This window comes from Canis aureus, chromosome 15 (genome assembly GCF_053574225.1).
Source record: "Canis aureus isolate CA01 chromosome 15, VMU_Caureus_v.1.0, whole genome shotgun sequence".
Taxonomy (NCBI): domain Eukaryota; kingdom Metazoa; phylum Chordata; class Mammalia; order Carnivora; family Canidae; genus Canis; species Canis aureus.
The window spans coordinates 37,702,965-37,729,216 of record NC_135625.1 but is presented as its reverse complement, the minus strand read 5'-3'; the positions used below and the strand labels follow the sequence as shown (position 1 = coordinate 37,729,216).

At 37.2% G+C, this 26,252-nt stretch overlaps 1 protein-coding gene across 1 annotated transcript in view; it reads left to right on the top strand.

Moving 5' to 3' along the window:
- The window catches only part of LOC144284159 (uncharacterized), a 48,026-nt gene extending 36,415 nt beyond the window's left edge, over nt 1–11,611 (top strand). The window contains exons 5-7 of the mRNA XM_077848495.1: nt 8,846–9,065; nt 10,001–10,043; nt 10,904–11,611. Of these exons, the coding sequence (XP_077704621.1) occupies nt 8,846–8,924 (79 nt within the window). The 3' untranslated portion in view covers nt 8,925–9,065; nt 10,001–10,043; nt 10,904–11,611. The remainder of the gene's footprint in view (nt 1–8,845; nt 9,066–10,000; nt 10,044–10,903) is intronic.
- Nucleotides 11,612–26,252: the final 14,641 nt, after the last annotated feature.

Genomic DNA, 26,252 nt, shown 5'->3' with positions numbered 1-26,252 from the left:
GGAAAACAATGAGAAATGCAGCTTGTCATTTAGAATCTGGGTTTTGAGAATAGTCTTTCCATGGCATTGGCCTAATTCGAACATCCCAGCGCTATAGACAAGTCCAGTTAGAACAAGTTAAGCATATTTCTATAATACTAGGCAATTCAGGGAAGGCTGGAAACCCAAGAAATTTAGGGAGAATATGAAAAGATGGGTGAGGTTGTTTTTAAAGGCCCATGTCTTCAACTCTGGGCCTTGAAATGATCTCTTTACAACAAAGCAAGCCCTACTTAGAGCCAGTGACTCACCAGCAGTCCCTTATTCTCTGAGCAAATGAATTAATTTGGCAGTTGCTATTCCTCACCCCAGACCAGCCATGTGCTCTAATTGCCCATTTCCTCCTTCCGGGTTTGGAATGAAATACCTCCCTATCACTTCCTATATTAAATCAAAGCATGTGTCAGCATCTGGTGGTCTCTAATAAATGTTCTCACGTGTCCGTCTCCCTTCCCCTTCCCCGTGCTCTATGGAGAGATTTAGAATTTTCAAGGTCAGGTCTTTAAATCTCATTAATTTTTCTTTAAATGATGTGCCTATAAAACTCAAACTTCTAAAGTAATAATCAATAACCCCAATAGAGATCCTTTTGTAAAAACCCTGTGACTATGCCTTTAAAAGCAGTGTTTTCTTTGCCAGTAGATTTATAAAGCTAAGTCTCTCTCCAATCCTAATCAAATATTTAGAAATGCATGCATTGCAGCATCCATATTATCAATCAGCATACATTGCACTATCTGGGGTTAAGCTCTAATTTTAAGAGAATCTTACCAGTTCTCCTAAAACGTAATTTTAAGAAAACACTATGTTCGAAGCATTCAGGATGGAGGGCTTGGCATAGCCACAATGAATTTACACCTTTACAAGCCAGCATTCTCTGATACAGTGGAGTCAAGTCTAAACTAAGTATCAAAAAGCTACTGCGATCCTTCCTTAAAATATCGATTTCATAGCCCAATCCTCTCTCCTACAAAAACATGATCTTTGGAGCTCACACTTGGGATTCTTTGTTTTTAAGCCTGTCCATCAACCATTTTATTTGTTGTTTGTCTCCATCTTTTAGGACATATGCTCTTTTTGTCTTTGTCCATGGCTAAATCTGCCGTGCCTAGACCGGTGCCTGGCACATGTTGGTTGTTCAGTATTGACTAGTTGAACAAACTCTTGTCTGGGGCCAGGTTTGAAAACTATTGCATTAGCAGATGGAACTCTGGAGCCAGATAATGCTTGGTTTGAACCCCAGGTCTGGCAAGTATGACCTTAGTCTGGTCCTTCATCTTTTGGAGGTTTAATTTCCTCATTTTCAAAATGGTAATCATAATTCCTATAATGAATATTTGTTAACTAAGTGAATGAAACCCTTAGGTCAGTGTTAGATTGGGGCAACATATGTTGAAAACAATGCCTCAGTAATAATGGACATCCATTGTGATTATTTGGACGTGGAGGTAGCAAGGATTGGCCAACCAGAGGTCATGTTTATGAGAACCTGAGGATGAAGCTTATGGGAAGGCCAGCTGGACATAATGAGGTTAATAGCTGGCCCCATGAACTGAGACTAATGTGCTTGATTCATATCATGTAGAAGAACCAAATAATCAGGTTTCTCCAGTGATAGGAGTTTAGTGCAAAGCCACATAGAAAGCAAGAAAGGAGGGGAATCCATGTCATTGGAAGTGCCATAGAGTCTCCTAGAGAACTGAAAGTTTCAGATGCTCCCCAAGCCCTGATCTCCCCACAGAATCTAAGGATCTATCTTTCTGCAGCTCTGCTCTCTGCTTAGCATCTGCACTGTACCCACCAGATGCTCTTCTACACAATCCACAATTCCTCTTTTAACCCTTTCTGAATCCATGCTTTTCTTTAACACTATCATCTTTCTTTGTGTCTCAGGAAAAACTGATAAAATTAGATCCTCTCTTAGAAGATTTAGTCTAGACCATACATACTGAATAGGCTTTTCGTGCCAAGCCGCCTTACAGGCTTTTGGGCAGCTTCTGTAGATAATTACCTATGGCAGAACTTCACCCTTTTGGAAAATCTTTGGTGGTCAGTGTGGCAACATCAAAAGGCTTGAAGTTTGGCAACATGTGTGTTAGGAGTCACTTTTGATCATCTTGCCTAGAAGAGTTAAGAGGTTGTCATTTTGCTCTTATTGCTTGGAGATTGTATTAAAAAGATCTATCTATGAAATTCTGAGTGCCTATCAGCCTATTGGTCCCTTCAGGGCAATTTCTGCTGAGGAAGGACATTTTATGTTATTATAAATTACCATTTATGGCAATGCTAAACTTTATATACCTTATGAAGAAATCATCTAGTAAAATATTTTAGGTCTTACCACTATTTATTAAGTTCTCATACCTAAAACTCTATCTTTACTATCATATTTGTATATATATATTTTTAAGATTTTATTTATTTATTTATGAGAGACACACGGAGAGAGGCAGAGACGTAGGCAGAGGAAGAAACAGGCTCCTCACAGAAGCCTGATGTAGAACTCGATCTCAGGACCAGGAGATTATGCCCTGAGCCGAAGGCAGATGCTCAACCACTGAGCCACTGGGGCATCCCCCATCACAATTTTTTTTAAGATTTTATTTATTTATTCATGAGAGAGAGAGGCAGAGACACAGGCAGAGGGAGAAGCAGGCTCCATGCAGGGAGCCCAATGTGGGACTCGATCCCCAATCTGGGATCACACCCTGAGCTAAAGGCAGACACCTAACCGCTGAGCAACCCAGGTGTCCCTCCCCCATCATATTTATATTACAGATTACACAAGATCACAAGATTAATTGGATTAGTCAGAAGAAAGTAATACACAGACACCTGACCTTGGCAGTGGTTGGTAGTCTGAGGGTGGAGAGGATATTGAATGCTTCCAGTGTGTCGTCTCTCAGATTGTCTTCTAGCCTTACTCCGAGGAACAAAATGTGTTAGTTTTCTAGGTAAAAAAAGAGCTAAAACCCAAAGCAGGCCAATAAAAGAGTGACATTCTTAGAGGCCGGGCTAGAAACAAAATATTAAAAAATAGAAATTCTCAGGGCACCTGGGTGGCTCAGTTGGTTAAGCATCTGCTTTCAACTCAGGTCACGATCTCATAGTCCTGTGATCGAGGCCTCCTGTCAGGCTCCCCCCCCACCAAGAAGTCTGCTTCTCCCTCTGCCCTTCCCCCACTGTGCTCTCTCTTGCTCACTCACTCTCTTTCTCTCAAAGAAATAAATAAAATCTTAAAAAGAAGAAAGAAAGAAAGAAGAAAGAAAGAAAGAAAGAAAGAAAGAAAGAAAGAAAGAAGAGAGAGAAAGAAAGAAAGAAAGAAAGAAGAAAGAAAGAAAGAAAGAAAAAGAAAGAAAGAAAGAAAGAAAGAAAGAAAGAAAGAAAGAAAGAAAGAAGAGAGAGAAAGAAAGAAAGAAAGAAAGAAAGAAAGAAAGAAAGAAAGAAGAAAGAAAGAAAGAAAGAAAAAGAAAGAAAGAAAGAAAGAAAAAGAAAGAAAGAAATTCTCTTTTGTGGCTTCAGGGATAGACTGTAGCACAATTGAGGAGAAGGAAACTTTCTCCAGCTTAGCATGATGAGCATTGGTACAAGATAAAAGAGTATCACCATGACTGCAGCACACGAGGGTGTGGCAGAGGACAAAGCCTCCCACAGGCTTTTCCAGAAGAGAAAATCCAGAGGAAAGAGTGAGAAAGAGCATCACTCATGAGCCCTGAATTCTGCTCTTTGCCCTTCTACACATGTATGTGTCCCTAAAGAAGAATTTAGGACTGGGTGGTACTGTCAGGTAAACGACCAACTCTTGGTTTTGGCTCAGGGTGTCAGGGTCATGAGATGGAGCCTCACTCATATCAGCCCCTCGCTTAGTGTGGTGTCTGCTTAAGACTCTCATTTTCCCTCTGCCCCTCCCCCCACATATTCTCTCTCTCTCTCTCTCTCTCTCTCTCTCAAATAAATAAATAAATCTTTTTAAGAAAAGAATTTATGAGGCTAAGGGCTCCAGCAATTCTGTTAGAGACAGATGACTCTTGGATGGGTTAGGTATTGCTGCATAACAATTTTCCCCAAAATTTTGTGGCATAAAACAAACATTTTCCCAGCTTCTGCGGGTCATGAATTTGAGTGGTTGGGTCTCAGGGTTTCTGATTAGGTGGAAATGAAAATGTCAGTTGGAGGATTCAGCCAACTGAAATCTGGACTAAAGCTGGATGAGCTGCTTCCAAGCCCAGGCAGGAGTGTTTGGCTGGAAGCCTCAGGTCTCACTGTATGGAGCTGCTTGAGTGTCCTTGTGATATGGCAGTTGCCTTTCCCCAGGCGAGCAAATGGGGAGAGAGGGAAGAAGCTGCAAAGTCCTTTATGTCCTCATCACAGAGTCACATTCTGTCACTTCCATCTAACTATATTCCTTAGAAATGAGTCACCCAGTCCAGCCCACACTCAGGGGAAGCAGTTTTAAGCTCTGTATCTTGAAGAGAATTCATAGACATAGTTTAAAATATTACATATTTTAAATGGGCATTATAAAATTATAATTTATAAATATGTGTTAATTTATTTAAAATAAGGCATATGTTAAAAAGTGAATTCATAGACATTTTAAAACCACTATACTTTAGGGGCACCCGGGTGGCTCAGTTGGTTAAGCAACTGCCTTCAGCTCAAGTCATGATCCCAGAGTCCTGGGATGGAGCCCTGAGTCCAGACTTCCTGCTCAGCAGGGAGCCTGCTTCTCCTCTCCTTCTGCCTCTCCCTCTGTCTTCTGCTCTCTCTCTCTCTCTCTCTCTCTCTCTCTCTCAACTAAACAAATAAAATCTTTAAAAATAAACAAATAAAATAAAAATTAAAATCATCACAATTTGTACACTGGCTACATTTATTTATATTTGTCCCATATGCAAAATACATCCATTGCCCCTCCCAAGGACCCCAATACAGTATTAGTTTGAAATCTAGGATGTTGTCATATAAATGAAATCAAAACATCAATGAATCTTCTCAGATGAAGTTCTTTAAATGCAGATCCTTAAGTACAGTTCCCCTTGACCTGAAGACCTGTGAGCTAAAGAAATGAGTTCTTGTGCTCTTTTCATGCCCTACATTCAGTGGTGGGAGAGGCACCAGATAGCCTCCATAGACATGGAAGATGCCCAGGAGTCACTGGTCAAGACCAGTTCTGAAATCCAATCTAGCAGAGGTCGGAAATTTCTTAACTGGGACTCAAGACCTGGGAACAATACTCCACAGTTCTTGGCTCTCTTGGCTCCAATCTTATTTTTAACTTCTGAGTCATCCTTCTTTTTTCATGACAGGTGTTTGTAGCCAAGTACTTTTCTGAGCCTGATTCCCTTTAGTAGAACTGGGGGCAGGGACGATGCCTCTTTGTATTTAGTGCTACCTCTGGGCTTTCCGTCTAAACTGACAGTGCTTCTGCTGATATAATTCTGTTTTTAAAACTTTGTGGGTCTCCTGTGAATGTTGTTGGGCTCCAATTCATTAGATAAATCTACACCTATAAATCAAGATAAGTTCTTCTCTATCTAGAGCTTCTGCTAAGGGACAATAACCATAAGCTTCTTAGAAGCCACATTGTTTGATTGAGGGGAGGCCTGAGACATATGCATCTGCAGAGAGCCCCTTTTTTTTCTGACTAAATGGTATTCTGTGGCAGCCCCATTGATCCTTCTGAAGCCTTAATAAGAGATTTCACAGCCACACCCTCAGCTTAAACGTCAGACCTAGCAGATCCCTTGATCTGATATTTGTACAGAAGTTCTTTCTTAATTTTAGTTTCTTTCACCATCTAGAGAGGCTGTGGAATTTTTTTTAAAGATTTATTTATTTATTTGAGAGAGAGAGAGAGCATGAGCAAGGGGGAGAACAGAGGGAAAGAGAGAGAGAAAATCCTGAGCAGACTCCCCATGGAGCATGGAGGCTGACACAGGGCTCAATCTCAGGACCCTGAGGTCATGACCTGAGCTGAAATCAGGACTCAGATGCTTAACCAACTGAACCACCCAGGTGCCCCGAGGCTATGGAATTTTTAAAGCCAAAACACTAGCTTCTTTTTTGTTCAGCCGAACTTCCATGAGCCTCTCTCTCTCCTCTCACATTTTATCATAAGCAGGAAGATCCCAAGTAGTACCTTCAACATTCTGTGTAGAAATTACCTTAGCTTGTTCATTCAGTTCAAGTCATTTTCCACTTCCAGATTATCGCAGGTGACAGTGTTGTTAACCTGCTTGCCACTGCAGAACAAAGATTTCTTCCTTTCAGTTTCCAGAAATGCAGTCCTCACTTTGTTTGAGCCTCACTGACAAACGACTCAAAAGCCCCAACTTCTACTAACAGTCTATTTGAGGTTCATAAGCTTCCACTAACATTCTCTTCAAAGTCTTTCTCTCTGTCTGCCCATTACTTAGCTCCAAAGCCACTCCACATTCTTGGGGTATTTGTTATGACAGCAATCTCACTTTCAGATACCAAAATGTGTATTGGTTATCTATTTCCATATAACAAGTTATCCCAGACTTAAAAAAAAAAAAAAAAAAAAAAAAGATTGTTATCTCACAGTTTCTGTGAGTCATAAATTTGGGAGTGCGTGTAGCTGGAAAATTCTGGCTCATGAGGTTGCAGTCAAATCCAGGAGGAAGCCACAATATTTTAGGTCCCAAATGACATCACCTACTTTCATTTCCATCACATACATTAGAAGCAAGACATTAAGTCCAGTCCCCACTCACAAGGAAGGATATTAAGCCCCATGATTTGAAGAATGTATCCAAGGATTGGTGATCATATTTTCCAACCACGAGAAATCTGAAATTATTATATTATTTGTATCAAAACCACACTGTACCCTGAGGAAGATAGGGCCTAGGAAAATGATGACTACATTTGTACAATCAACCTTTGCCAAGGTTTTCAGCTATGAATAAACCCCTACATTACTAAATCCAATGAACAAATTGCAGTTGTCATCTGACTGCACCTTTCAGTAACACTGGGCATCACTCTTTACTCTTTGGAAGTTTCTTCATTTGGCTTCCTGGACATCGCATGTTCATTGTCTTTCTTCTGCCAATAACTAGCTGCTTACTCTCAATTTCATGCACCACTTTCTCCTCATCTCTCAAACCTCATAACACTGGAACTCTAGAGTTCATGACTTGAACCTCTTTTTTATCTACATTCAAGTTTCTGCTGACCTAATGCTATCCCAAGTCTTTAAATACAATGTGCACTTATAACTGTATAATTTATATATCCCTCATGTAACTCTTCCTCAACTCTAGGCTCATGCGTAACCTCTCACCACTTGAATGTCTAATAAGTATCACCAACATAACCTACCCTAAATTGAGCATTGGATCTTTACCTCAAACTTACTCTTAGAATCGTCCCCATTTCAGTGAATGGCAACTCTATCCTTCCAGCTGCTTGGAATTCATTCTCATTTACAGATTCCTTCTCTCTCTCTCTCCCTCCTTCATTTCCTTCTTTCTCCCTGGGACACTTTCGATCCATCTGCAAAATTTGTTCTACCTACAAAATAAATTCAAACGTGAAGTACTTTTCACAAGCTCTGCAACTACCTCAGTGGCCCAAGGTGCTACCCTCTGTCACCTGGTTTCCTGCAGCAGCTAACTTCCCATCCGTGGTTCCCCCCATTCTTGCCCCTGTAGTCTATTCTAAGCACGTCACCTGCAGTAATCCTGCTAAATATAAACCAATTCATATCCTTCCTCCATGTTAACTCTCCAGTGCCTCCCTTCATCACTCAGAGTAAAAGCCTAAATCCTCAAAACTGACCCACCCCGTCCTATGCCATCTGACTATCGTCACTTACCTGATATCATCTCCTACAGTTCTCCTTTCTGCTTATCCTGCCCCAGCCACATTCTCCTGCCCACTCTTGGTCAAACATATCAGGCATGGTTTTGCCTCTGGGCCTGACCCTCCTGCCTCAACACTGTTCTTGGAGCTCCACAGGATTTACTCCCTCACTTCTTTTAGATCTTCAAATGTCACAGTCTAAGTGAGGCCTTCCCTAACTGACTTATTAAAGTTGCTGCCAGTAGCCCCCAATTATCTTTCCTATTTTCTCCATAGCAATTATAATTGTCTAAGCATTAATTTTGCTTATTTTTATGGAATGTAAACCATGTGGAAGATGATTTTTTAATTGATTTATTCATTTCTGTATTCTTATGACACACAAGCACCAGTCAATGTGTTTTGAATAAACAAATGAACTGTCCACTAGTTTCGCCATCCTTATTTTCTTGGAATTCTCTTCTTTCTCTCCTTAGGCCCTCTAAGTCCCAAATTAACTCCCAGCATAACTGGTCAAGTCTCATCTCCTCCAGGAGACTTTCCTCACCAATTTAGGCCTACGTGGACCTTCACATTTACTTTCGTCAGCCCTCGTGGTCACAGCCCAGGTCATATTCCTATATATTTGTTTGTGTGCCCCATTTTTCTCCATCTTGTTCATATATTCTTGTTTGTCTAAAAGATCCTTGAGAAATCATATTCACTTTCCCTTTTTTTTTGTACTACTCTTTTGACCCCTCCTAATTACACAACATGCATTTTATAAATCCCAGCTTCAAAAACAACTGCTAACCCACTGAAATGAATTTCCTCACCTTACATAGCTGATGGAAGATGCTACTTTAGATACAATGTTTTTGTAGAATGCATACAATAGTTTTCAATTTATACAGTACTAAGTTTCAGGTAAAACCAGCTGAGCTACAAAAGCAACTCTGTTCTAATACTCACACCCTTATTATATTCTCTTTAGGAAATGGAATCCATTTTTCCACATGGACTGGAAATCCTTAGATGTTAAAAATATTTTTAAAAGCTCCACTGAGATTTAGCTTCTTGCCATGATACTCTAAATTATTCCAGTGTTCTGTAAGGCATTATAAAACACTGTAATTTATATGCTCCTGAGCAAGTACTTCTTAAAGTGTTCACCAATTAGTTCACTTCAGAGCCTGCTTCTTATATCCCTGCAGGTAAGTAAGAAAAAAAACCCTTCGTATGCAACCTAAGACTATATCAAAATCACTTATGTCAGCTCAATATTGTCATAAGAACAACTCTGAATTTTCTGATAGCTGGAAATTTTGGAGAAGCTCATTAAATGAATAGATGAGAATTATGCACAGAGATGTTTCCTTCTGGGAACTGAACACAATCTTCTAGTTTTTTCTAGATTAATCTTATTGTATCATGATTTAGATTTTGCTCAGAAATGAGGTAGACTGGAACTCAATCAGTTCATCCCCACCTCTAGCACCTCACCTTGGAAACTGTGCATGTCCACTTTGGTTGTAATCAGTCTTCTTAGGGTAAAACACACACATGCACACAAAGTCTAAATACTGACTCAATAATACTGGAGTTTGTAACTAACTCTCCTTGGAGGAAGAGAATTAATATTTTAAAAGGAAAACAAAAGATTTCTTAACTCTATTCAAAGATTGGTTTAAGACTCATCTAGGTGCAGCTGATTCTAATTCAGAATTCTTTTATTGAGTTTATTTATAAATAAACTCAACTAAATACTTCTCTCATTAATTTCATCATTAATTTATTCTTTTATGTTGAAACCTTTGTGAGCTTAGTGTTTTAAATTATATTTAAATAACATAAAAATATTGACACTATATATCACTTAAATTTTACTCGATGTTCCTAGTATTGTCTCATACAATATGAGACAATATAATATAATATGTTATATTATAATTATAACATAATTATAATATGTTGCTCTTATTTTTATGAGCCATTACTAAAGCCTTATCTTAAAAGGTAACCATTAAGATAGGAATTTACCTCACGTAGTTAGCTACAAAATACCTCTCATATATACGTGTGTGATCTCAGAGCTAAACGGATATCAGCAGTATCTAATTCGTGGGTTTATGACCTTTCTTTCACTCAGCATACCTGAAAAACAAGTTGGTCTTGAAGGGAAAGCAACCATGGTAATGTAGTAGTTTCTTACTGCTGTTATAACAAATTGCCACAAATGCATTGTCTGCAAACAACACAGACCTATTCTCTTACAGTTTGATATGTCCGAAGTCTAAAATGAGTCTTATGGAGCTAAAATCAAGATGTTGAGAATGCTGCATTCCTTCTGGAGATGCTAGGGGAGAATCCATTCCTTGCCTTTTCCAGCTTCTAGAGGCTGTTCACCTGCATTTTGGGCTTGTGGCTCCCTTCCAGTAATCATATCACTTGGACCTATTTGGCCTTTCTTTTCCTGACTCTGAAACTCTTGCTTGTAGTTACAACCCTTGTAACTACACTAGGCCCACTCAGATAATCCAGGATAATCTGCTCATTTAAGCATCCTATCATAATCCCTCTGCCAAGTCCCTTTTGCAACAAAAAGCAACATTTGCAAAAATTTCAGGGATTAAAATTTAGGACTTCCTTAGGACTTCTTTTGGCAGAGGAGGGCCATTATTCTACACATCACAGGTAGTGATCTCATGTAAGAGGGGAGAGTATAGTAGCACACGTATTTGAAAAATAAGCAGTAAGGCATTGTGATTAAGCCCATGGACTCTGGTGCCAGATGGCAAATCCCACTTTGCCACTCAATAGCTATGACATCTGAACGCCAAATTATTGAAACTCTCTGTGTCTCAGTTTTGTAATTTGTAAAACCATAAATGACAATATTAGCAAATACTTCCTACTCTTGTTTTAAAGACTCAATGAATTTATACATGTAAACATACTTAGAACAATTCCTGACACATAGTTAATGTATAATAAACTTTACTGTTATTATGTGCTCTCATGAAGATTAATCCAATCTTAACTTCTTTTACAGATGAAGAAATGGAGTCCCAAAGAACTTAACTGATTTACACAAAATCATATAGTGACATTAGATTCTGAAGCTTGTCACATTGAGATTATTCTGTATGACTGAATAAGTGTCTAATAAACATGTTTTCAATGATATCAGAATTTTAAAACTACTTCTTTTCTTATTTCTAATAATTCTTAACTTAACCTGGTGGTATCATCAATAACATACTTCACTCTTGCTTTAGTAATGGGAATCCTATTAAAATATTTGATTTCTTTCTCAATTTTCTGAGGTTTGATAGGGTTGTATTATGTCTTATAAAAGGTAAGATATTTGACAAACTGACAAGAATTTGAGAAGACTCCCAGGTCTAGCATTTCATATGATGAATCTGTCTTTGACTTTTTATATCCAGGTAATAATGTACATTGCTATTAAAATATTTAGAGGACTTTAAACCCCTGTTCAAAATGTTTGTAACATTTTCTTATATTTATAGATTTGATGTTGTCAATCTACTAATTCTACAGTATAATCAATCAACTGTTCCACACACCAAGCTGATTATTAGAAGAACTGCACTAAATAAACCATTCAAGGGCAGCCCTGGTGGCCCAGTGGTTTAGCGCTGCCTGCAGCCCAGGGCGTGATCCTGGAGACCTGGGATCGAGTCCCACGTCGGGCTCCCTGCATGGAGACTGCTTCTCCCTCTGCCTGTCTCTGCCTCTCTCTCTGTCTCTCATGAATAAATAAATAAAATCTTAAAAAAAAAACATTAAAAAATAAATAAATAAACCATTCAAGATAATTAATTTTGATAATTTTCATTGTGCAGAAATTTCCATTGATCCCTACTTTTCAAATATGCTTAATCTTTCCAATCTAGAATTAGGATTCTAAGAGTAGATGTCATATTTTTTATACTTACGATTCTCCTACCTCTACCAGATCTGAAATGATTTTTTTTTTGAAATCTCCTTTTACTGATGTGTTAAGCATAAAGTACAAAAAGAAAACTATTTTATAGGGAGAATTACTAAGTCAAGGACATGTTATTTTATCTTTCTGATGAAATAGAAATTTCCCACTAAAAGTTAAAGTCTCTCTTTTCCCCCTTTAACTAACAAATTGAATAGAGTCATGAAATTTAAGAGCTGGAAAGGAAATAGAGATTATTTGGTCAAAAACCTTCATTTTGTAGATGATAAAGGATATGAGGGGAAAATAAAATTGAGCAAGTTAATTTTAGACATCTGAAAAAAATTCAATCACAGAATATTTTTTTTGGCTCTAGGCTGAAAACCTTTCATTTAATTGTGAATAAGACACATTTTCATTCTCTGTAAGCTTTTTTTTCTCACTGCTCTATTCTTTAGGAAGAGGCAAATAAGTGTTAATCATCATATAGGCCTTGATGGTACTGTACCTTTTTTCTAAATGATTTTTGCTGTTGTTTTGCTGCCAGCTAAAGATGGCCTTGTGCTCTTAACATATTTTCAATGACTGTTGTACAAGAAATGTTTATATATTTCTAAACTACTGTGCTTATTCAATTGTCAAGCGTCAACTTGGCATTCTTCTCCTTTTAATGGCATTCTTCTACCTTTTTTTTTTTTTTTAATCAGCTCTGAAAGAAAAAGTATAAGCCCTTCCCAGATTCTGCAACCAGCTCTATTGGTTTTTTTGTTTGTTTGTTTTTTACTGAGTGACCTTGATTAAAGTCACTTAAACACTGTATTTAACTTTTCTCATCTGTAAGATGAGGGCACCAACACAAAGAAAATGGGGTAATTATAAAATGAATGTAGGCTTCATAGATTACTATTAGTTGTTAACACTGTTAATTATTTTTTGTCAATCAGAAATATTTATTTGGGAATCTGGCTCCTCATATGCGCCCCCCCTACGCCTGCTGTCCAGTCCCCAGGTAATTGTCCTCACTTAATGACTATCTGCGTGCTGCATGCTCTACCAGCCCTCTAGGAAGTGACTGGTTGTGAAATATTCCCTTAATATTTCCTGTCTCTCCATTTATTCTTTAGGTCTCCTAAACTGTGAGTTAATTGTCTCTTTACTATGTCCTCTATGACACAGCATGGCTAGATTGATTGACCTCACCTCACACATATTCAACTTACCTACTTTATCCTAGGTGATTTCACTTAGACAATGTCCTTTAATCCCAGAAGGAACCTATGAAGAAGATATTATTATATATTATAAATGATGACCCAGGCTCAGAGACATTAAGTGACTTGCCCAAAGTAATTCAAATATAAGCTGAACACTAGATTCCTCCAGGTGCTAAGGAAGATTAGTGCATTCAGCTGAAGTTGTTGGTTTGATAGGGCTAATACTTTAAAAGTATCTTTCATTCTAATTTTAACAGTTGTATGTTAACATCACCAGGCCCCTGGAATAATTTAGTTTTATCTTTAACCAAAAGAAAGGTAGTTACGATACCTCATCCTCACTCTACAATGATTATCATGATCAAACAACATGGTTTAAGAGAAAAGTAGCTAGGATGAAAATTTAAACCTGTCCTGCTATTGTGTGATGCCACCAGCCAGCAGGAAGGAGAGGAGTTTTTGCTTAGTAACCAATATCCTAATTGCTTTCATTACTCCTCTCCTTACAAAAAAGGTAAGCTAATTTTTAAAATAATATTTTTTAATATTGGAAATATTACTCTCTGAACATAAAAGAATCTATGTTCAACAACTCTCTTATAAATCATTACATTCATACAAATGCATAGTTTTTTCTCATACTAAGTAAAACCACTTCTTTATCAGCCTTGATATCATCATCAACAGAACTCAAAAGGGAGCAACCAATCTCAGAGCTCAGTTGCCTTTCTTCTAGAATTCACTGCCATAAGTCAAGTGGTGACCTCAGGTACTCAGTGAAGTACCATTCCTCTGTCAGCATTGAAGCCTGCATCAGCAGAAGTCAAAAAGTCTTCAGTGCACTTGACATAAGACTGCTGCTTTGCTGACTAAGATCAAAAAGAATAGAGTTCAGACATCAGTGTTGTCCAGACCTCCAATCCTTTCCAGGTTTTCCACCCACCTCTTTGGTCACTACTCAATACACTTTGTTCACTTCTTTTCTTTCATTTTCACAATCCATATTAATAAAATGCTCAGGTCTCTGTCCTTAGATATCCTTTTTAAAAAAAATATTAGTTGTTCTAAAAAATATATTAAATAAATAAATAAATATTAGTTGTTCTGTTAGGTACATCATCTAGTCTCATGGTTATAAATACAATCTATACATTGGTAATTCCCAAGTTAATATCTCCAGCCCCATTATTTTTCTTGAACTTCAAGCTTAATGTGTTAACTATTCAACATCTTCACTTGGATTGATTCCAGGCATATCAGACTTAATAAATTCTAACCTAGGTTCCCAGTCTCCCCAGTCCAAACTTATAATTCAACAAAATCCCTCTCCACCCCCACTCCAGGTAATGGTATCTTCATCCTTCTATCAAAATTACAACTACAAATTTGGAGTCATTCTTGATTCATCTCTTGTTCTCACAGTCTACATCCCATCCAGAAGCATTTCCTATCAGTTCAACTTCAAAATATCCAGAATTCAACCATTTCTCACCTCCTTCCCTGCCAGCATACTGATTCTTTTTTTTTTTAAATTTTTTTTTTAATTTTTATTTATTTATGATAGCCACAGAGAGAGAGAGAGAGGCAGAGACACAGGCAGAGGGAGAAGCAGGCTCCATGCACCGGGAGCCCGATGTGGGATTCGATCCCGGGTCTCCAGGATCGCGCCCTGGGCCAAAGGCAGGCGCCAAACCGCCGCGCCACCCAGGGATCCCCTGATTCTTTTACCATTAAACATGAAATATTACTGAGTTATTGTAATAGCCTCCTAACCTCCCTGCTTCTGTCTTTTATCCACTACCATATATTCTCAACAGTCAGTGTTATCCTGTTAAAATATGTCAGGTCATATCACAACTCCACTCAAAACCTGCCAACGGTTTCATTTAGGGTAAAAGCCAAAGAACTGTCAATAGCCTACAAGGTTCTATACTATCTGTACCCCTCCCCCATCACCTCTAAACTTACCTCCTCCCACTCTCCTCTGCATTCACTCTCCTTTAGCAATGCTGGCTTTCTTGCTATTATTTGAACTGCCAGGCATCCTCCCACATCAGGGTTGCACCTCGAATATATTTCTCCTGGGTATCTATATCGCATTACTTCCTCACCTCTTTTAGGGCTTTGTGCCTTTGAAAAAAAATTTTTTTATCTATTTATTCATGAGAGACACACAGAGGCAGAGACATAGGCAGAAGGAGAAGCAGGATCTCCCATGAGGAGCTCAATGTGGGACTCAATCCCAGGACCCCAGGATCACAACCAGAGCCAAAGGCAGACACTCAACCACTGCGCCACCCAGGTGCCTCTGGGCTTTGCACCTTTGTCAACCTCACTGAGGCTTTCCTGGGCAACCTTTATAAATGTGAAATTCCTACCCTGCCCCCAAATTTGCTGTCCCTCTGATTTGTCTCTTATAGCATTTATCACCATTTAGAAGACTATATATACTTACTAATTTTGCACATCGAGTACTCCTCCCACAAGAATGTGTAAGCTTCAGTGGAGATGGGGATTCTTGTTGGTTTGTTCTCTTTTGTTCCAGAAATTGGCTTAGTGCCTCGTATGTAATAGGTGCTCTACAAAACATTTTTTTTACCATGACCTGACAGGGACCTTAAGTTTTACATGCATCATGTTCTGCTTCTTCCTGAACCATGAGTTTTATTCATTTAGCATTCATTCAACATGTTTTTAAGTGCCTTATGTGTGCTGTGCATACTCTTAAACAGATAACCCCACACAAATGACAATATAATTATAGTTGAGCTAAGTGTTTTGTAGAAAATCAGATGGACTTAGAGAACATTTAATAAAGAAGCCTAACATAAGTTGAGGTAGGCAAAACTTAAAGAAATGTCATTTGAGCTGAGATCAGAAGGATGAGTAGTGAGAAAGATTTTCAGATGCAAGACACAGTACCTGCAAAGTTCCTGTGACGAGAAAAGCATGGAATTAAAAGGAGACCTGGGGAGCACAAGTATAACACAGGCACTGAGAAAAAGAATATAATGAAAGGCCAGAGGTTTGCAGGTGACTTAAGGGCCATTTTAAGGATTTGGGTTTTAACCTAAGAACAGTGAGGAAACCATTAAAGACATTTCAACCTGGAGGTAGACCTCAACAGATTTGTGTTCAGAAAATAACCCTGAATGTGAAAAAGGACAAAAGGAAGACTAGCCAGGATATTGTAAGAATTAGGATTTCAGGAATTCCTTCCCACATGTCTCAGGACATTTGTTTTTTAGAATCTCAAGAAAAATCAGTCAAGAGTTCAGAAAAATAGGAAAAAGTAACATAAACCTCAGGTAAGAACCAAAGTTCCACAGTCCACATAGAGACTGCTGGGGGTTTGAAGGAATCCACTGACAACAAGTGACAGGCGAGAGCAGGAAATGCTGACATGGACATGTGGAATGGATGGCTAAGGTCAACATATCTAGTATTTGAGACAGGAGCCCAAAGCAGAGAAGTGGTCACAATCAAATCTGTCAGTCAGCTCTTGTCATATTACCAGGTATCTCTCTGGCCCCGTATGCTGACAAGGGTGAATTGTTCACTCAAATAGAAATAATTAATAAATATGTTCATGTAGCATACTTTCTGCAAATCCTATGTGTGATGTTCCGAAAACATAATAAGTTTTGGATGCAAAGCAGTTAATTTGGTGGTTTGTCACGTGATTATGAATAGTATTATTAAGCTTATTAGAAGATCTGAAGTCATGTTACTTCAGTACTTTTCAATAAATGATTCACCAGTGATTTTTGGTACTTGAATATTTACTGTGGGCTACCTTCAGTGTAAGCACTTGAACAGAGAAATACAAAGAGAAGAGGATATTGTGTGGACACCTCAACACAAAATTAGAAACTGATCTGAAAAAACACTATGGATTTCATGGCAAAACTAAAATTGGGGCAAGCAGACAGAATACTTTTATTGATCTAAAAAAATGAGCTTATATGAAGTACTATGTACCTTTATGCCAAACTTGAAAATGCCTCTGGACCAACTCTTTAAAAATTGACTGCCCATATGAAAGATGCTCAATATCACTAATCATCAGGGACATGCAAATCAAAAACACAATGAAATATCACCTCATACTTGCCAAATGGCTAGAATCAAAAAGACAAAAAATAATAAGTGTTGGCGAGGATGTGGAGATAAAGGAACCCTTATGCGCTCTTGGTGGGAATGCAAGCTGGTGCAGCCAGTGTGGAAAGAGTATAGAGTTTCCTCAAAAAATTAAAAATAAAATACGATACAGTCCAGTAATTTGACTGCTGGTTATTTACCCAAAGGAAACAAAAACACCAACTTAAAAAGATACATGTGCCCCTATGTTTATCACCCCATTACTTATAATAGCCAAGATATCAATAGCTAGATGGATGGATGGATATATATATATATATATATATATATATATATTCAAGAATATAATGGAATAATGGATATATATATGGAATAATGGAATATTATAATATTTAATGGATATATATAATATATATCCAATAATATAATGGAATATTACTTAGCCATTAAAAGGATAAAATCTTGCCTTTTGCAACAACATGGATGGACCTAGAGGCTATTATGCTAAGTGAAATAACTCATACAGAGAAAGATCATAATATTTCATTTATATGTAGAATATAAAAAATGAAACAAATGAATAAACAAACAAAAAGAAGAAAAAGGCCCAAAAATACAAAGAACAAATTCAGGTTTTCCAGAGGGGAAGGGAGAAGGGGGTAGGCAAAAAGGGTAAAAGGGAGTGGGAGATACAGGCTTTCAGTTACGGAATGAAAAGTCAGGCAGATAAAAGGCACAGCATAGGGAATATACTCAGTGATACTGTAATGGCTTTGGATGGTGACAGACAGTAGTTATATAGCTACATTGAGCATAACATTACATATAGAATTGTTGAATCACTATGTTGAATTTACTATACCTGAAACTAATGTAACTTCATGTGTCAACTATACTTCCAAAAAAAAAAAAAAAAAGAATGAAAAGAAAAACACCTGTTGAATCTAATGCACTATTCAATGCATTTATATTACATGTATGGAACTACAAAATAGCCACATAAAATGCTTAAAGAAGTAATTGGGGACACCTGGGTGGCTCAGCAGTTGAGTGTCTGCCTTTGGCTCAGGTTGTGATCCCAGGTCTGGGGATGGAGTCCCACATCAGGCTCCCTGAGAGAAGCCTGCTTCTCCCTCTGCCTGTGTCTCTGCCTCTCTCTATGTTTCTCTCATGAATAAATAAAATATTTTTTAAAAAAGAAGAATTAGAAAATAATGGTCTGTTACATCAATTAAAAATGAGAAAATTAAAACTAAAAAAATGTATAAATTTCACTACCAATGACCATTGTAAGAAATTTTGCTACAGCTGTAATATTGGTCATGAAACAAACATCCAGCCTATTAGAGCAATTAAATCTTTGTATGTTTTTACATTACACTTTAAGAATAATTATTAAATATTTGGTATTTCAAATTTCAATTTTTAAAGGATTTATACTTTGGCATTTATTTTGTATTACTGTTTCCTTTACTTAATGGTTTCTGTTACCAAAGGTCTTTACCAAGCAAAGATCACTTTTATATATTATTGAAATATAGAATTTTGCCACAATATATTGGTTCATGAGAAGAAAGCATGCACTTATTTTTATATTTCTGTAGAAAATCTCTGAAACTTCTTGTACAGTCTTCTCATAGAAAAATGATGTATGCTTTATTATTTGTTACTTTAGTGAATATAAATATGTACAAGTAAAGATTGTTAAGAATTATTGTTACAACTCTTCCACCAAAAACCACATAAATTATAATGAAAAATACAGAATGGTTTAGAATTTCAGGATTTCCAAAACATTCTCAGGAATTCTGATTTCTCATTCTCAAATCCTGAAATTTAATATCTTCCAGGAATTTGGAAGAATTTGCAAAAGTGCATGAAAGAAGTGGCAGCATCTTGAACTATAGCAATGAAATTGGAGAGAAATAGGCAAATTGAAGAAATACTCAGGAAGTAAAATTCACAGGAGTTGTAGACTAGCTGAATATGGGAAATAAGGGTGTTAAGAATAACTTCTAAGTTTCCGATTTTTGTGGTAGTGGACACTATTTATTAAGATAGAGAACATTAGAAGAAAGCCAATGGGTCAGCTAAGTTATGCTTCAAAAACTAGCATCCTCCAACTATTATTGATGTAAACAAGTTCAAAGACCAAGAGTAGATTTGAGGTCACCTGGAGCTGGAGGTAGGGATTAGGGTGAATGGGAATGAGTACTGACTGTTGAAAGCTATAGTTTCTTTGACGGGCATTGAAAACGTTCTAAAATTATATTGTTGGGGCACCTGGGTGGCTCAGTAGTTGAATGTCTCCCTTGGACTCAGGTCATGATCCCGGGGTCTCGGGATCAGAGTCCCATATGGGGCTCTCCGCAGGGAGCCTGCTTCCCATCTTCCTATGTCTCTGCCTCTCCCTCTGTGTCTCTTATGAGTAAATAAATAAAATCTTTTAAAAATAATAAAAAATAAAGTAAAATTGTATCGTTATTATAGTTGCACAGCTCTGAATATACTAAAAACCAATAAATTAATTAATTAATTTATGGTCTGTGAAATATACCCCAATAAAGCTATAAAAAACTGTGATTCGCATTCACACTACAAGTCCATTGCAAGTGAGACAGAGGCTCTCTTCCATGGCACCCTTGTTTAGGAAACAAAGTTGATGACATTTCTGCCACATGAAATGTTGATTTCTTTGTCAGGAGGGAAGGAAATATAACACATTTCACAGGAGCACTTAAAGGCTTATACTCAGAAGTGATACATGTCACTTCTGCTCATATTTTGTTGAGCATATACCAAAGCATGTCATGTGACTGCACCAATCTTCAAGGGCACAAAACAGTATATTCTACCAGAAAAAAAGAGATTCAGAAATAGCACTCACTACTACCACCAGGACTAAGGGGAACATTGGAAGTTCAACCACAGATCTGAGTTTGAGCTGCCTTTAAAATACCCCAAGGAACGTGTTAAATAGACAGTTGGCTTTGTGGGGCTAGGAGCTCAGAGGAAAGATCTGGGATAAAGATACAGGTCAGTTAGTCATTAATATACATGTGGTTATTTAAAGTCATGGACACAGAAGAGCTTGCAAAAGTAGATATCATCTGTAAATATCCTATAAAAAAGTCACATCCAACACATGCACACACGTGTGTCACATTCTATAATGACTTCTCTCTTGAGCCATCTGGAATTACAACTATTAAGAGAAATGGAGAGGGTGTCAAACTCTCTTTGGTGTCTTAGAAATATTGAAGGTGACTGGAAAGCAATTGGTATTTTATATCTGTCAAACTTTATTCTAAAGGCCACATGCTCAATGAAACCCCTGACATTATGTATGCTCCCTTTGCTCTTTGAGTTCCATAGCACTGTATTTAGATCTCTCTTATAATAAAATTCATACTTCATCACTAAATAGGGTATATGCTTATTTTATCCCTCCTGCTAGTCAATAGCCTTTTGAGTTGAGGTCTGTGTTTTATTCTTTTTTGTGGACATTAAACACCTACCACCATACCTTCTACATGGTAGTACAAAACAAGCAGCAAAAAAAGTGTGTTGCATAAATTATTTTCACCCAAATCAACTTTTAACTCTCTAAAACAGATAATCGGCCTTTTCTCACCTTGCGTTTTGCTTTCTGCCTGCCATAGTGATTTCCAAATAATTGGTATTTGATAAATGTATTGATTGATGAATTGATTCAGACAAATATTAAAGCCTTTTAATACACATTGTTAGAAATTATTTGCATTACCTCCAAATAGACATATATGTACAGACACACCTGATGCATTCCCTTCACCTTTCAACAATTCAAACTTAAATACTCAATGTTATTTGCAACTATCAAACCCAGAATCAAATCTAAGTTTGCCTTCCCTGTCTCTTAAGTGTCAGACATGTGTAGTTTTGTTTTGTTAGATACTTTCTACTCTGTAAGGTATTCTGTGTCCCTGGAATCCCATATTCCAAATTTTATAGTGATGCTCAGGGTCATTAGTTCTTACAGATTAAGTTTTAAGTAAATATTGATTGAACATATTTATAAATTGTATACACAGGTACACATGTATGGACATATACTATAATATAATCATATTTACAGCATCACAAGTGACTTAAATTATAAACACCTTATACATAACAAAATATTAGAATCACTCAATATAATTAGGTATGTAATTATACAGAATAGATATAATTATAATTGATAGCAATAATCAGTTCAAATATATAAAAATATGAAAAGATTCATGTTTAAGTAAAACAGCTTACCTTGTAAGGATTATTATTAAAAAGCATCAACTGTGATACTAAAGTATTATGAAACAGTATAAAATAGAACAAAAAAATCTCTAAGACATGTAATAGTCAAGATAATGTACACAGAAGCTAAGCCAAATAGTTAAGAAGTCTAGGGGGCTGCATTTTCTTTGTATATTTTATAGGATTTTGTAATAAAGCCAAAGGAGAAACCCAGAGGTATGGGCTTAAGAGATAAAATTAATTCAGCTGCTTTGTAATTGTATAATCGTCCAGCTTCTTTTTTAAAGTACTTTATTTTACTTCTTTTATTTAAATTCAATTTGCAAACATATAGTACATCATTAGTTTTAGGTGTAGTTTTCAGTAGTTCATCAGTTGTGTATAACGCCCAATGCTCATCACATCACATGCCCTCCTTAATGCCTGTCACCCAGGCTTCTTAATAAATTGGAAATTATTTCCAATAATTTGGAATCCTACCATAAGAGATTCTACCAAAACATATTTCTTCTTTGATTTGCATTGCTTTGCTCTTTGCTTTATAAACCCAATGTAAATAAATATTTATAAATTAATATATGCATTTATATTTATGTAATTAAAATATACAAATAAGTAAAAATATGTAAGTAAAATATAATACAAATAAATGTGCATAAATACATATAGCCACCCAGAACAAGTTTGCCCAGTCAATTCAACAGAACTGGGGCTATTAAATCACAGGCAGGCAGGAATGAATTGGTGTTGAAAAAAATTCATGAAACAAAATTCTTACAGCCTGAATTGTGATATGGCTTTCTTTTGAAATCATGCTTTAGTGAAATACTGTAATTTTTTATTGAGCACATACTATGTATCAGTTACTAGTTTATGATACAAAATGAAAAGAATACAGTTCCTGCCCATAGGCATTTACATCCCAATTCCAATGTAAATGTTAATTGCTTTGGGAGTTGATTCTTTTCTTTCACTAAAGATCTCTAAATTCTAGTTCCCATTTCCTTACCAAATACCAGCCCCTCACCTCCCTTGGACAGTGAGCTGATTAGAGATCTTGCGCAGAGCATTTTATTTGGTAAGATAGGTAAATGCTGACTCTTCCACTTGGGAAGAAGACAGTCTGAGACGAGTCTGTCATTCTAAAATGTGCAGAAATAACCAACCACCATACTGATCCTAACAACAGATTAGCTCTGTCATTTTTAATTACCTCACCTTGAGCACAATGGAAAAAAAATGTTCTCACTCTCCCCTTTTCACATACCAACTCTTTAGGTTGGTATCCCCTGAATGTCTTAGCAGGGCGCTGCAGGCCCCCCGAGACAGCCAGTCACAGATAATGAACTGTAATGGAACTAGCTGCTAAACTAAGCCAATAATCTCAGCCCTTGAGATTTACCTATGCGGGTGAGGCATGTACTAATTCCCAATCAGATTCCTGCTCAGCATTTGCTGCTGAAGTGAAATCATTTTCAATTACCAACAATGTGTAAAGATAATCATGAACACTTATCTAGTCACATCCACTTGCATACATGAAGCAGACAGAGCACACACACAGACACACATTATTCCTGAGTAGAAGCAAAGACCTGAGTCTGCACAAGTCAGTAGCTGCCACAAGGCGGAATCTTGGCGATGGGTGCTTTCACCACTAGAAAATCTTTAGGTTTGGACTGACCATTTAAGACTGAAGTGCCTTTATTTAATTTGGTAGCTGCATTTTAAGAAATGTGTTCTCTCTGCTCCACCTCTATTGCCCTAGCATGAGCCCCCAGGTCTTGTACCAGCACCTATAGGGAGCTTCCAAGTGTTACAAAGCTAAATCTCTTGACATTGACCACACCTCATTAGCAAGAAGCAATAAAGAGCAGTTTGGATTGGGGTCAGAAGCCCTGGGTAGGACCTTAAACTTTCTCCTTTACCAGTTGGGTGAACTTGAGCAAGAAATAGAATATCACTGAGCCTGTTTCTTCATCTGTGAAATGGCTGTAACAACATGTAATTATAGAAGTTCTAAAATAGGAGAAAAGTAGCCAAAGAAATCTTCACGGAAAAGGCTGTTGAACTGCTGTGGCACGGAGTGGGATTGTTAGGGCAAGTGTTACAGAGTCCTAGTCCTCATCTCCGTCTTGCAGGCTCAGTGATAGGAATGGCTGTCTTTTCAGTGACACTTCACAGTAGCCCTGCTCACACAGATGGAGGTCTAACTTCTGAAAGCCTATGCTTAATTTAAAATGAAAACTATGACTGCCAAGAAGCACTGTGCTTCTCTGTCAGCATACTATCTCCTTGAAGGCAGTGTCCATGGGAAGCCAGATTATTATTAGAAGGATGTTTTCTGAATATGCAGAACATTGAATTATCTGATTCTAGATATCCGAGAACAACACTCAGACCTATGAACCCATCCTTATAACAGGGATACATGTGCCATAACATTAAGATAGGTCAAATTCATGAGCACTCTCTATCCTGGATAGCAGCACTTAATGGTCACTTGAAAAAGATACCTGCAAGATGCTCCTTTGCCTCAGCTTCTGTTGGTGGCCAAATTCCTTCATAATGGCATATTCTTGCCTTAATAAATTCAATCAAGTTGATGTCTTTAAATTGCAATCAAGTGTTTACCTAGAAACATTCTTGACTCTGAATGGGGATTTTGCATACCTTTCCTTTGACCTGTTATATGCTGGTTTTTTTTTTTTTTTAAGATTTTATTTATTTATTCATTCATGAGAGACACAGAGAGAGAGAGAAACAGAGATACAAGCAGAGGGAGAAGCAGGCTCCATACAGGGAGCCCAACATGGGACTCGATCCCTGGTCTCCAGGATCAGGCCCTGGGCTAAAAGCAGCGCTAAACTGCTGAGCCACCCGGGCTGCCCGGTTATATGCTGATTTTAAAGATACTCCTCAGAGGAGTATTTCCAAGTTTTAAGTTCATTTGAGAGATTTAGAATGTGAGAGGGAGAATTGGAAACTAGATATACAGAATCTCTGAACATCTCGGAATCTTTGACCTATTATGAAGATTCAATTAAATAAATAAACATTCGTTAGCTTCCATGTGTTTATATGATGAAAGCACTATAGAACTCTTACTTGATAATACTGTTGTGTTTAGGCATTTATTCTCTGGGATAAAGAAGCAAAGGGGGTGTTGTTCTTTTTGTTTTTAATTGACAATAAGCTGCATATATATATATATATATATATATATATATATATATATATATATATATATGTCACCCGCATAGGTAAGTCTCAAGGGCTGGGATTATCGGCTTAGTTTAGCAGCTAGTTCCATTACAGTTAATTATCTGTGACTGGCTGTCTCGGGTGCCCTGCTAGTACCTTTTCACATTATTTCCCTTCCACACCTCTCTGCTTTGCCCTCCCCCAGGCAAACACTGATCTTTCTGTCACTATAATTAGTTTGCATTTTCTAGAATTTTATATAAATGGAATTATATTATATAGTGTCTTTCTTGTGACATGATTATTTTGAGATTCACCCGTGTTGTTGTGGGTATCAATAGTTCATTTCTCTTGGGGTTCCTGGGTGGCTCAGTTGGTCAAGCATCTGCCTTTGGCTTAGGCCCTGATCCCAGGATCCTGAGATGGAGCCCGTGTTGGGTTCCCTGCTCAGTAGGAAGTCGGCTTCATGCTCTCCCTCTACCATCCCCCCACACTTGCGCTTGCTTTCTCTCTCTCTCTCTCTCAAATAAATTTTAAAAATAATTTTTTAAAATAGTTCATTTCTCTTTATTGCTGAATAGTACTCCATGGTACATAGATACCAAAGTTTATCTATATACATGTTGGTGGACATTTGAGTTGTTTTCAGCTTTTGTCCATAACAAATAAAGCTGTCATGGACATATGCTTTCATTTTTCTTAGAAAAATACCTAGGAGATAAATGACTGGGTCCATATGGTAGGGATATGGCTAGCTTTTTAAAGAAAATGCCTAACGTTTCCAAAGTGGTTTTACATTACTATCAGCAGTGTATAGTTGTAATTCTTCTGCGTCATTGACAACATTTGATAAAGTCATTCTATGATTTTAGCTACTCTAAGAGATATGTAGTAGAATATCATTGTGATTTTAAGACGCATTTCCCAAAAGACTAATGACATTTTATGTGTTAATTGCCAGCTTTTTAATCTTCTTTGAAGCATCTGTTCATATCTTTGCTTATTTTATAATTCAGTCTTGTTTTCTTATTATTACATGTGTGTGTTTTGGATATAGGTTGCCCACCAAAGATATGCTTTGCAAGCGTTTTTCCCAGCTTCTGGCTTCTCTTTTTTAAATTATTTTATTGGAGTAGAGTTGACACACAATGCTATGTTAGCTTCAGGTGGATAACACAGCACTTTCAACAAGCGTATGTGTTATGTTGTGCCCACTATGAGTGCAGCTACTGTCTTTGCATTTTGTTAACATCTTTCACAAAGCAGAAGTTTTTAATTTTGATTAAATCCAATATATAAATTTATTTTTTTATGGATCATGCTTTTGATGTCAAATCTAAGAAATATTTACCTATCCTGAAGTCACAACAGTTTTCTTCTTTGCTTTCTTCTAGCAGTTTATCGTTTTAGGTCTTACATTACAGTTTAGGGTTCATGTTTAGTTAATTTTTGCTATGTAATGTGAAGTATGAGACAATATTCTTTTGTCTTTCCTTTCCTTTTTTTGCATATAGCTATCTAGTTGTTTCAATGTTGTATGTTGAAAGACTTTCTCTATTCTACTGAGTTACTTTCTTGCTTTTGTTGAGAATTAGTGAGAAATATATGTGTGGGCCTATTTCTCAAATCTATTCTATTGTTTTGAGCTGTAT